This window comes from Melanostigma gelatinosum (assembly GCF_949748355.1).
Source record: "Melanostigma gelatinosum genome assembly, chromosome: 24".
NCBI lineage: Eukaryota > Metazoa > Chordata > Actinopteri > Perciformes > Zoarcidae > Melanostigma > Melanostigma gelatinosum.
This window is the reverse complement of record NC_136657.1, coordinates 2,809,206-2,822,822: the sequence shown is the minus strand read 5'-3', so window position 1 is coordinate 2,822,822 and position 13,617 is coordinate 2,809,206. Positions and strand designations below refer to the sequence as shown.

Here is a 13,617-nt window from a genome sequence, read left to right as displayed (position 1 = left end):
CTTGATGACTGTCTGTATGATGTACCTAAGATTTTTGAAGATAACCAAGGTACAATTGCATTAGCCAAGAATCCAGTGAGCAGACAGCGATGTAAGCACATTGATATAAAATACCATTTTGTGAGATCAACTGTTAATGACTGTAAAGTATGTTTGGAGTATTGCCCAACAGACCGGATGGTAGCTGACCTGATGACAAAACCAGCTACTAAAGCAAAGCTACTTACTTTTTCCATGTTCTTGTTTGGGGCATAGCCAGTTAAGTGCAGTTAAGTGCAGTTGGTTTCCATGTTTTTCCCCTTGTATGATTTATGGTTGTCAATAATGTGTGATCAAGTGGGGGTGTTAATTGAAGCAACTGATTGTGCTCCCAATTATTGCCAATGCATTTCAGGTGTGAGTGTGTCATGTGACTGTCTATTTAAGCTGATGCACCTGCGCAGAATAAAATACGTGTTTTCTCAGAACTTGACCCAGTGGCTGCAGATTGTTTGTTCTCCCAGGTTTAAATGTGTTGAGTCGGTATATCTCTAGTCAAGCTCTGCAGAACAGACAGCATGAGGACTGCTTTATGGCTTGATGTTTAGTTGCTTTTAATAAGAACAATAGAGGTGATGCGGCTTTCTTTTCATTCCTCACCTATTTATGTTTCCACTTCCTCTCCCTGTTGTTAGAGCACAATGTTTCCTGTATGTGCTGCTCCCAAAGCCAATTGAAGATGCGCCCAACTGACCTCATCTTCAATTCATAAAACACAAGTCAGCAAGTTCTTGAAGCTATTAGGAATGCTCAGTCCCTCCTCTTTGTGCCAGTTATTAATAGGGTCATATTGAGTTTGACAGATGTGAATGCAGGACAAGTTGTGTTGTAGCACATTCTGCTGCAGCTCCAGATGAATGAGGACGCGAGCACGTAATGGCTTTCATAGAAATGCTAAGTGATGCGTCTTTGCTGAACTCACTGATAGAAATGCTTAAGTATTGGGGACTACAGGAATCTGCTGAAAAGTCAAACGATCAAAAAATCGAGGCACGTTGCCAAGTGCGCTCACCTTTTCAACTCTTCTTGCAGATCTGGATGGAGCCGTTCTGCTCTCAGCAGCCGCAGTCGTTGAAACATTTGCATCCGTCCTTCGTCACGCGGCTTTACCTGCAATGTGAGCGGCTCTGGACTTATTAGTAGCCTTGTTTGTTGCCTGAAAACTTAAAAAGTTAAAGGTTATTTAAAACAAAAAGTCGTACAATTCAAGCATATTTTGAGCTTAAAAAGGCAATACCAGTATTTTACATGAGGCTATAATGACATGTTTTTCTTCTAAAAGTTCAATAATAATAAATAATGATTCTGATTGTGGAAGCAGATAAACTGCCCTTTATGGGAGTTAAAAGCAACATTATCCCTCCAAAATGTACCACTATGTCATTATATGGCTGTAGCGTCACATTGTCCCAAACATCTATTTTTTTTTATCTCCTGCATCACTCTACTGAAATGTTAAAGCATCATCTTAAGGTACTTTTCAACAAAATAAAGTAAAATACCTTTGAAAGCAGCTCAAATATTATTGTGTGATCCTTCTGCACACCCACAAAACAAGCTGGAGAGCAACTGAAAAGGCAGAAATGAAGCAATGAATGTCAACGTCTCACTCTGTTCTACCAGGACATGTTTATTTATAGCGGCAAATGACAGGAGTCACAAGTCTTCCACAGGTACGTACAGAGAGACATCAATAGTTCCCACGTCCTGCACAAAGCACACTCAGCAGGGACAGTCCAAGGGACAAGGGAGCATGGGGACAAAGAGGACACACACACTGTACACTGAGCTCAAGCACAGCTGTTTTACCCCCTTCAGAAAAAAGGACAGAGGCATTGAGTGCTGCAGCCTGGGGAATTAATCACTGTCGAGAACTACATCATCAGTTTGTATCTGTCGAAGCGCACTCTGAAACTCGGGGTGACAGCTCTCGCCAACTCAAAGAGGAACACACTCGCAGCACTCCGACATTCATACTTGGCACGTGGTCACCCATAAACTACTGAATAAGACTCGCAGAGCTGCATCATGGGACTGAAAAGTGTCCTCAATATTACACTTCTTATCGAATATAAATAGATAATTAAGCTAACAAATAAATGACAACTAAATAAATGGCAGAGTAGCTTAAGATTGAATCTTAAACTTCAGGTATTATTTGAAATTGGGACTCTTATTGTGAAATATCTAAATGGGCACACATTCACAAACGTATGCAGATTGATTTACAGTATGTGCAGATACATTCAACAGACATACATGCAACCTGATGACAATAATATTCACTCACTCATGCATGTATGCACAGACACACACACAAACCCACACACACACACACACACACGCGCTGCATCAAAACCAGATTTCTGCAGCCCATCACTCCAGAGTTTCAACCTGACATCTCGTCGCACTAGGTAGTTACACACGTCTGTTTCTGTCCAGCGCTGTCGACTACAATCCACAATCCTAAGACTACATTCCCCAGAATTCACAGCACCACGATAAAAACGCAATCTTCCGACACATTCTGTGGCGGAAAAAAAGCAGCACGATCAAAAATCATCTGAAGGTCTCCACTGCTGCGGTGGCATTGGGCCACAAGGGGGGAGGAAACAAAAGAGAAGGCACACTAATGCAGTAATTACCGTCTCCATTGAAACACCGTGAAATAGCCGTAGGGCATGGATTTTCTTGAGGGAAAGCAAATGACGAGAGAAAGCAGAATTACACCATCACTGAACTTTGGACTAAAACACAACAGAAGAAGAAAAAAAACAAAAGAAGACCTAACAGCTTTAGCTTTAGCAGCCTAACCATCTGAGGAGCGTTCACAAAAAAAGCCAAGCCTCTTGCATTTTGAAAAAAGCCACATCCTTTAGGGTATATTTACATAAAAGCTCTGTAAAATATTCTTTTTTTTTCACCTATGTACAACACATGACAACATCAGAGAGAATAGCAATCAGACCAGGAAACCAAACATGGTTTTGAGGGGAAAAAATGCATCACAGGCCGATCTGAGACCTGGATGAATATAGAAAGGTAACATTAAAAACATCCATGATACACATACTGATTTATTTCTCATCGGCAGACCTTAACTCTGTTGGTCCCGTGCCTTGAGTCCCACTATTCACATAGCAACAATTACATGACACCACTCAGGGCATTTGTGGCCTTTAACACATCTAGTTTTTTTCATTACTAAAGCTGCACACCACAGCGCACATCGGCATATGCAGTTTGAACACAGATGACAAAAACATACTTATGCACACACTGTTAGAGAATGAGCGTCAACAATATTCAGAGTTAACAGAAAATAAGTCCCTAACAATGGCATCAATGCACATGTGTGGTATTATGCTGTATACTTCCTGCAACACAAACCATGATGCCCTTCAGAAAGCATTCTTCATCAAATATCAAATTCCTCTTAACAATGAATCACCAAATCCTGTTTGTTACAATGTTTATCCCTTGAAATGTTAGCGGGAGTGAAGTCAGCTGAAGCGGCAATGCTTCAGTCCGAGTGGGGGCTGATGCATGAAAGTCCGATGTCGGTTGTAAATCAGAAGTTATGAACCAACGTGGGACAAAAATAAAATAAACAAAATACAATCATTGATCAACAAGAGCCTTCCACTGATGCCATGTTTGTTAAGAACATGACACACTGATCACTCTGTGTGTCTAAAAGGTTGACCCTTTCTCTCTATTTCCTCCCTATTATTTGTATGTACACATGCCTGTCACTGGGGCATTGTTATAAACAGATATGGTATTTTACGCCACTATTTTCCAGTGCTGTGGTTTCTCTGGGTTTTGGTCTCGTGATCCGAATGTTCTATTGGTGGCGAAGCGACCCCCTTTTTTTTTTTTACGCTTTGCTGATGAAGGGCTTAGTGTGGATGCTGTTGTCACTGTGCACTTTGATTTCAATCGTATCCGGTTTGAGAGACTCTTTTCCATTTTCTTCCTTCAGCGGTAGCTTCCTGTGGAGGGGAAAAAAGCAAAGAAAGAGGAAAAAAAACAGAAAATGATTTGAGTTTTGCACATCGTTGCTGGGTAATTACAGGAACTCAAAGCACACATACACTTAATGTGAACAGGCACAGACTGGTGAGTGACCACCTAGAGGATGTTTTAGTTTGAAGCAGGCACAGACAAATAATGCTCGCTAAATTAGTACTGAATTACTGCCATGAAAGTGTGTGGGCTTAATGCTCTTGCTTTAGAGCCCACCAGACCTTTCGGTGCTTGAATGAGTTGCCCCCTTTGGGATTAATCAAGCTGAATGAAATTGAAGTGAAAAGGCAGCAGGGATATTAAATATAAAAGCCTCTACAGGGCTGCACACAGACCTAAAGAAACACAGTATTCATGTTCATGCTTCACTTTGACCTGGATGGCTGGACACCACATCGATGCATAGATATCTGCTGGCTGAGGAAGATGCTGTGCATGAGAAGTCACGACCAAACATGACTTTGCTAGATTCTCTGGGCAAAGAAAGATCCTGGAGGCCGATCGCGGTCTTGGTGAAATACTGAAAAAGTAAATGCTGACTATAAGCACCAGGTATATGGCTTGCTTCATTTAAATATATTAGGGCAGGTCCATTATATTTTGAAGTTATTATATAATTCTGTAGCTCCAGACTTCATTCACAAAACACTCATTTCACCTCACATACAGCCACTTCAAAGAATCCAAAATAAGCCTTTCAGTTATTTCCAAAGTTAGCACAGCTGACGTTGACTCAGCTAGTGCGTTCACATTACTCTTTTCTGTTTGCTGCTGCCTTTAATTGAACCACATTCAATTAATATATTCATCAATTTCCTGCATTTTATTTTATTTTATTTCTTACACTGTTTTTTAATGCTCTTTCTTTAATGCTTTTTTAATGCAATGAATGTTAATTGTTTTTAAATCTCCTTTTCTTTTGCCTTATGTTTTGATGCTTTTAATGGTTTTATGTGAAGCACTTTGAATTACCTTGTTGTTGAAATGTGCTATACAAATTGTCAAAAAGAGTTGAGATCCCAGGAGAGCAGCCTTAAATGAGGAATATATGGTAGGCCTGTAAATTAGGTTAAAGGGACACAAAGCGTCAAATTAAGAGTTAAAAGATGAAATCTAATAATCATTTTAAAGCAAGCATGTATTACATAACAAATGTAAAGTGATTTTAACAAATGCCAACCTGATAATAATAATAGGTGTATCTGAGTAAGAGTGCGGTCTGTGTGAGTTTCGAAAGTGCGGCGATAGAGGAGGTAAGCAAGGTGTTGGCTTCAAGGGATGGGGAAATAAAGGCACAAGGCATAATAATGAGGAAGGATGAGATCAATAATTATTTTATAAGCAAGCGTGTGCTAAATAAAGCGATTAGCAACTGTAACTGTGATCACGATAACTGTAACTGTGATTAGAATTGTAACTGTGATTGTGATAATTATGTGAAGAAGCAGAGACGTTAGGATTGCAAAATCAGGCCTACGGGAGGCAAGGTGATTTCCACACATCCACAGCATAAGCACACACACATTATGATGAAGAATGATCAGGTGCTGAGTGAGAAAGGGGGGGGGGGGGGGGTCAAGATAACCCAAAAGGTATTATAAAAGAAGTGACCCGCTAACGGCCAGTGGGATAACGTCGTAAGAGCCATCCTAGTGCGCCACCTGAGAGGACCCTGGACTTCGCTCGACAGACGCATCGGTGGACTTCGTCTCTGCTCAAGAAAGAAGAAAGAAGAAAGAAGAGAGAAGCAAGTGAGAAGAAACGAGAAGCAAGAAAGAAGAGAGAAGAAGACGGCCCTTCGTGAGCAAAGATTGAAAGACGAAGAACCACCTATCCCCCCCTGCTCAACTTTAACAACTGGACAACGAAAGAACCACAGCCGCCCGAGAGACTTTGTACTGAGCATCGAGGGTCGCAGAACGGACTTCGTTTGCCGCGCAGGAAGGAGCGAGGAGGGTCTGGCCAGACTCTCGCCCCTGACAACGCCAAAAAAGAACTTTCCATCGCACTCTTGAAATCCAGCTCCAACCGAGTGGACTCGGCATCAGAACAAATGAGTATAATCAAAGAATTGAAGGTGTGGAATCATGTGTAGTATTATTATTTTATGTGAGCTGAAGCTTTGCCCTTGCTAAATATATTTTGCAATAAATATCTAACCTGCATTTAAAGTAAATTTCTCAAGTGCATTCATTTTGCTTAAGTAGTAAATGTTCCTCGTGATAGTAAAAAGTTAAATCTATTGTATGTCTAACAACTGAGTTCTTGAGCACTTAACAATCCCTTACGGTTTTATATGTAATCCCAGCCGTTAAAACCAAACCTGGCAATTTACCAAGAGCACGGATCCAAAAGAGGAAGCTACCACAACTGACGCGACTGGTAGGAGCGCCCGGGGCCAGGGTGGCCCCTCGGCCGAGTACGCATTTACCGGAGGAAGCAGGGTAGACGTCAGGAGTAACGGTAGTTAGCAGAGCCAGGCGAGTTTCCTCGCAAGAACACCAGCTTGCCAATCTTTTCATAGAGAGCTGAGTCAGTAGGCAGCCCCGTATCGGGCCAGAGAACCCTCGGATCTAACAAATTAAACTTGCCTTGCTTTGCCTTACTCATAACCTTATTGATTAGCTTACTTTTGGTAACCTACATCACTGCTTTTTGCTACACGGCTGGGTTGGGGGTTCCTTTTGAAAAAAATCGGAAAAAAACACATTTGCAGCCTAAACCGAAACACACGTGATACGCAGACCACCATCGATCCCAAGTTCCCCCTAAAGTCCCAGGAGTACTGATCCGACTCCGGGTCTCCAGTATAAGAGAGCTGCTCCTCAACATTTGATCAAAATATCCCTTTCAGAACATCACCACTGGCTTTCCTTTGTCCTGGTTTGTCACTGTTCTCTCAGCGTGGCCCATTGCTGTTACCTTTTGAGTGCTGCACTCTCATTTTTCTGCCCGTGTCGACCTGAATAACATCACCCCAGAGCTGGCACATCTCCCATTTGCTTTTGATTCATTTTGAGGGAAGAAAAAAAAAGATAAAATATACATTGGTGTGTTATTAAGCACGAGCCATTTGATTGGCTGGCTGCCTCTTCTCAGGCACGCATGTTCCTCTCATCTCGTTTCCAGTAATTCAGCAGGTGGCAGTGTGACAACTTCTCACATTTACTAGAGCTTGGTACGAGGCATTCATGTTGTAACACTCACTGTATTTGGACATTTAAGGCCCATAATTAGACAGCGGGTATTAAAAAAGTGATATAAATCCTCCTTCTATGCTATCACATGTGGCTTATTGTTGTTTGAATGCTTTATCTACATAGTTGTAATATTTGATGCATTTATACATCAGCAGGACACACTTAAAATAATTGATCAGTCTGTTGTATTTGCTGCAGCCACTCAAATACTGAAGCCTACGAATAAAACAAACACTTTTTGACAAACCAACAGGGACACATTCGTAGTGAAAATATCAACACGCGTGAAATGAAAAGTTGTCAATCTTTTGTCGTTTCATTTTGGAAATAAAGCCCTGTGCTGAATTTCCAGCTAGGGACGTCTTGAGGCAATATGTCGCCCAGCAGAAGCTTGCTCCTATGACTTAACAACAAAAGACACTGACAACAATAAACATTGAAAGGGCAAAATATGAAGGTATTGAGTTGCAGCCCCGTTCTGCCCATCAAAGATTCAAAATCCGGTCTTCTACGGTGCATCTTTTGGGAAGGTTTAACACGGGGAATCAATAAGGAACTGGATATATCTCATCACTGCCCCTCAGTTCCAGTGTTTTTCTGATTCCGTCAGGAATTTGGAGCACTGGATTTGTTGGGGTCTGGCCCCACCTACTGGCTGGCTGAGCTCCTCACATGTTTTCCTTCCTCACAAAAGCTGACCTGGGGTCAGAGCCGTTGCCCACTCAAGATGACCACACCTCCAGCCTTCGGCCACCAGCTGATGCTGACTCTTCATTGGCCAAGCAAGCGCTCCCCGCTGTTTGTGCCGACCCGTTTATAAGCGCTAACGCAGCGAAAATCGGTCTCTTCGCTCTGGACCCCGTCCGGTCTCCAAGAAGATTCACGAGGACCGATCGGCCTCATCCACCCTCATCTCAGCGCGCACGTGCCATTTCGCTGGTCGAAACAAACTGTGTTCCATTCTGAGTTAAGGCCTTTCCCCGCTAGAACGAATCACTTCCGCGATTCGTTCTCTGCCTTTCGTGTATACGCCAACGGTACAAGGACGACTAAACCTCTTTCTTCACCGATCATTACCGGGAGGTACTGAACGACAGGACCGAAGTCGCACCAGCTCACAAGCCTTGCTGAAAAGCAGCCCCCCTCTTTGCTCCTCGAGGAAAAGAACAATTCTTCCACGAACATACTCCACTTTGCAACGAAGCGTCTCAAAGTAAGAGTTCACGGTGTCTGGGCGTAGCTTAGCTTAATTTAACCGTATTTTGTCGTGTTAAGTCACTGTTTCGGTATATTGAGATATTGCGCAATCGCTGACGGACCACAGGGTCCGTCATATTGTGTGCTTCCTGTTATGACTGTTTTGTTTGGGGATTATTTTGATTTATTTCATTTCGTTCTGTTTTATTCTCTCTTCATTAAATCGACTCTGTGAGTGAGGTGAGAGCCGTGGCTATCACTGCATAAGCTGCCGGCAGTTCAACCCGACAGCGGTAGACTTCTACAGTGTAAGACCAGCTGTTTCTCATCCTCAGAAGACACCGCAGCAGAGTTTGACCCCCCCCCCCCTTGCTCTCTTTCCTTTCTCTCTCTCTCTCTTAACCTGCACACACATAGCCAGGGCCTATGCCCCTGGGGAAACCCCTAGCAGTCGATTGCCTCACACACGTGATTACATATAGCCACATCTCCGCCATTTTGTCCGCCATCTTGGTTTGTCATCATCACTGATGGAATAGGTTACACCCCCTCCACACACACACACACACACTTCAATTGACTTTAGGTAGTAGACATACAATTGTGTGATAGCGTTTGTTGGTTGCAGTATTAATTGATTTGATCATTTATTATTTTGATTTAATAAACTCTGTTATACTTTAAGGAGCAGTCGTCTGTGATTACTTGTGCATATGTGTGTAATGAAAACTGTATGTAGTAGCCTGTGCTCGAACTTAACCCTTCACTGTCACTGACTGTGTAGTCATATGCAGACTATTGACATTATGAGTGACTACTAATTATGAGACTTAGTTTTATCGTTTGGTTATTGGTCCCTGTTCGCAGGGTGGTTCCCCGTCGTTATTAAAAATAATTAATAACTGTTACTTACATTAATAATTCTATTGATGTCAAGAATTCAGTTTCTTAAATGCTGATAACCCAAACACCCTTTCATTCCCAACAGATTGTATCATGACCAGAGAAAGCCGATGTAGACTTAAGAAGATCTGTATCAGGCGACCAGCAGGCCCTTATTAGCACACTTTAGCTGAGGGCTACTCATTTCCTGAGTTCACAGGGTTGTCCTGCTTCTCATTTACAACTCCTGTTAACCATTCAGGACTTGTTCGTCACCTTGCACGAGGAAGCATAAACCATCTATCCGTCGATGCCGCTTCACTCGAGGTTCTGCTCTATCTCCTCTCTTAGCCATGAAACTGAATCATTTGCATTTTCAAGGTTTCATGTGCTCCGACAGGGAGCAAACTCAAAATATTTCACTGGGTTGCTGAAAATACGAGATCAAATGTCTTTGGATGTTTCGTACATTAATCCATGAGCGGAATTTAGAACTTCCCTCATTTGAGGTTTGACTAATATTCAACTTAAATTGCATTTAATCAAATATTAGATTCAATATCATATTGTCACCGGTCCTGTTCGTGACTTTCACGGACAGGATATCTAGGCGCAGCCTGGGGGTGGAGAACGTCAGGTTCGGGGGTCTCGGGATCGCCTCTCTGCTGTTTGCAGATGATGTGGTCCTGTTGGCCTCCTCGGATCGTGACCTCCAGCATTCACTGGGGCGGTTTGCAACCGAGTGTGAAGCGGCAGGGATGAGAGTTGGCACGTCCAAATCTGAGGCCATGGCGCTCTGCCGGAAACCGGTGGATTGCTCCCTCCAGGTGGGGACGGAGTGCCTACCTCAAGCGAACGAGTTCAAGTATCTTGGGGTCTTGTTCAGGAGTGAGGGTAAGATGGAGCGGGAGATCGACAGGCGGATCGGTGCGACTGCAGCAGTAAAGCAGGCGCTGCACCGGAATGTCTTGGTGAAGAGGGAGCTGAGCCGGAAGGCAAAGCTCTCAATTTACCATTCGATCTACGTTCCTACCCTCACCTATGGTCACCAACTCTGGGTCGTGACCGAAAGGACAAGGTCACGGCTACAAACTTCCTCCGTAGGGTGGCCGGGCTCAGCCTTAGAGATAGGGTAAGGAGCTCGGTCATCAGGAGGGAACTTGGAGTCGAGCCGCTACTCCTTCGAGTCGAAAGGAGTCAGCTGAGGTGGTTCAGCATCTAATTAGGATGCCTCCTGGATGCCTCCCACTGGAGGTTTTCCAGGCACATCCAACTGGGAAGAGACCCCGGGGAAGACCCAGAACACGCCGGAGGGATTACATTTATTACATCCTCCAGATGGGCCTAGGAACACCTCGGGATCCCCCAGAATGAGCTGGAACATGTTGCCGGTGAGAGGGTGGTCTGGGTCAGCCTGCTTGGCCTGCTGCCACCGCGACCCGACCCCGGATAAGCGGAGGAAAATGGATGGATGGAAATATTAGATAGGAATTAGTTCGTAACTGGTCCTGTTAATCATTCAGGACTTGTTCGTCACCTTGCACGAGGAAGCATAAACCATCTGTCGATGCCGCTTGACTCGAGGTTCTGCTCTATCTCCTCTCTTAGCCATAAAACAGAGAATCATTTGCATTTTCAAGGTTTCATGTGCTCCGACAGAGAGCAAACTCAAAATATTTCACTGGGTCGCTGAAAATACGAGATCAAATGTCTTTGGATGTTTCGTACATTAATCCATGAGCGGAATTTAAAACTTCCCTCATTTGAGGTTTGACTAATATTCAACTTAAATTGCATTTAATCAAATATTAGATTCACTATTATATTGTCACCGGTCCTGTTCGTGACTTTCATGGACAGGATATCTAGGTGCAGCCTGGGGGTGGAGAACGTCAGGTTCGGGGGTCTCGGGATCGCCTCTCTGCTGTTTGCAGATGATGTGGTCCTGTTGGCCTCCTCGGATCGTGACCTCCAGCATTCACTAGGGCGGTTTGCAGCCGAGTGTGAAGCGGCGGGATGAGAGTTGGCACCTCCAAATCTGAGGCCATGGCGCTCTGCCGGAAACCGGTGGATTGCTCCCTCCAGGTGGGGACGGAGTGCCTACCTCAAGCGAAGGAGTTCAAGTATCTTGGGGTCTTGTTCACGAGTGAGGGTAAGATGGAGCGGGAGATCGACAGGCGGATCGGTGCGGCTGCAGCAGTAAAGCAGGCGCTGCACCGGAATGTCTTGGGGAAGAGGGAGTTGAGCCGGAAGGCAAAGCTCTCAATTTACCACTCGATCTACGTTCCTACCCTCACCTATGGTCACCAACTCTGGGTCGTGACCGAAAGGACAAGGTCACGGCTACAAACTTCCTCCGTAGGGTGGCCGGGCTCAGCCTTAGAGATAGGGTAAGGAGCTCGGTCATCAGGAGGGAACTTGGAGTCGAGCCGCTACTCCTTCGAGTCGAAAGGAGTCAGCTGAGGTGGTTCAGCATCTAATCAGGATGCCTCCTGGACGCCTCCCACTGGAGGTTTTCCAGGCACATCCAACTGGGACGAGACCCCGGGGCAGACCCAGAACATGCTGGAGGGATTACATTTATTACATCATCCAGCTGGGCCTGGGAACGCCTCGGGATCCCCCAGAATGAGCTGGAACATGTTGCCGGTGAGAGTGAGGTCTGGGTCAGCCTGCTTGGCCTGCTGCCACCGCGACCCGACCCCGGATAAGCGGAGGAAAATGGATGGATGGAAATATTAGATAGGAATTAGTTCGTAACGCCTAAAATGTATGTGATGGAGCTTTAAATAAAGTATTTATACCTCAATTTAAAGCCCCAATGTTGCCTGAGTGTCAATGATTTTACAATATTGGATTTTTTATGACAAACAGTGAATAGTCAATTTTAAAAGGCACAAACTCATCCCCCAAATAGTCATACTAGATGCTTGCCAACGCCAAGGGGTTTTTCACTGAGATCATGAATGTAAAACAGTAGCCCTGCGTGATACTGAACTGTAATAAGCCCAAATATTTCAGCTGCCAGAGGGGGGTTCCCCGTTGGCTGATTGCTGGATGGTAAAGTTGCTGCACAGAGGAACCAATTTCATGTCCCATTAGCTTCATGCAAACCCAGCTTGGACGTAGGTTTTCTCAACATATGGGAAGGTCTGGCCGCCTGATCTTCTCTCTCTCTTGAGTGTGGATGCCAAATCAAGGACACCGCTAATGCATTCAGTGAACCAACATATCAACATATTTTTTCATTAAAAAGTTGATACGCTGGGGGAAGTAACTGCTGACGCATCAGTAAATTTGAACGCAACACACTCTGCTGCCCCCTGTGTGATATTTACTCCTCTGTTTCACTGAACATGACACATTCCCATCTCATCAAAAGCAACACTCCAAATCGACTGGAAGAGATGTGATGTTGGATCCTGCGTTTCTTACACTCTGGTTTGTTAGGTTCAGTCTCATCCCCACAGGCAGTGTCACTTTGCATGCAGACCTATGGAGAATGACAAAATGTAATAATTGAATTATAGGGGATGCCAGAGATTTTTCTAGCTCATGATGAATACATGATACGTGTTGTATTAGATTGTGATTCCACTCATCAAAAACACTGATTCACAAACTAATGGCAAGAACAATATTCAGATTCATAGAGAAGGGCAGATGGAAGACACGTCAACTACACAGCTCATATTGCACCAAACACAACAGAGACCACAAGAAACGCCATCAAAAAGACACAGACACTCGAAACATCGAACATCGAAAGCAGCGCCTAGAGTGGGGAGCACCAGAGGAGCCTCTGTAACGAAGCCTTAAATATCTGCGTTACTGACAGTACTCAGCTTCAGCTTGTGAGGTAGTTGTGTGTTTGAGTAAACAGTTGTTTACACACTGAGTTCCTCTCTTTATTCGTTTCATACCACATGTTAGTGGACAGAAAATGAATCCAGCACTGTATAAATAATAAAGTTATCATATCGCAACCCAATTGATGTATCAGCATGCAGTGTTTGGCACAGAAAAAGATCGCTGCAGGATACAGGAGCCTTAACTAGAAGCTATCCTCCTGTCATTTCGTGCCATGAGTCATCAGAGTATGAAGACACTCTGTCAGTGAGCCTCTCTTCCTCTTCTAACCTTCGACGCCTTAGGAAACGGCAAACTGTTCACTGACGTCAGCACACAACTCTCCTGCATCGCCAGAACACGTAAACTGTCACTGTGTCGTTATACGGTATCATATTGTGTCAATATATGGACTTCCGAA

The 13,617-nt window shown here is 44.1% G+C and overlaps 1 protein-coding gene across 1 annotated transcript in view; it reads right to left on the bottom strand.

Moving 5' to 3' along the window:
• Positions 1–1,743: 1,743 nt before the first annotated feature.
• The window catches only part of ncam2 (neural cell adhesion molecule 2), a 189,199-nt gene continuing 177,325 nt past the window's right edge, over positions 1,744–13,617 (bottom strand). Inside the window, exon 17 of the mRNA XM_079296703.1 lies at positions 1,744–4,034. Within this exon, the coding sequence (XP_079152829.1) occupies positions 3,920–4,034 (115 nt within the window). The 3' untranslated portion in view covers positions 1,744–3,919. The remainder of the gene's footprint in view (positions 4,035–13,617) is intronic.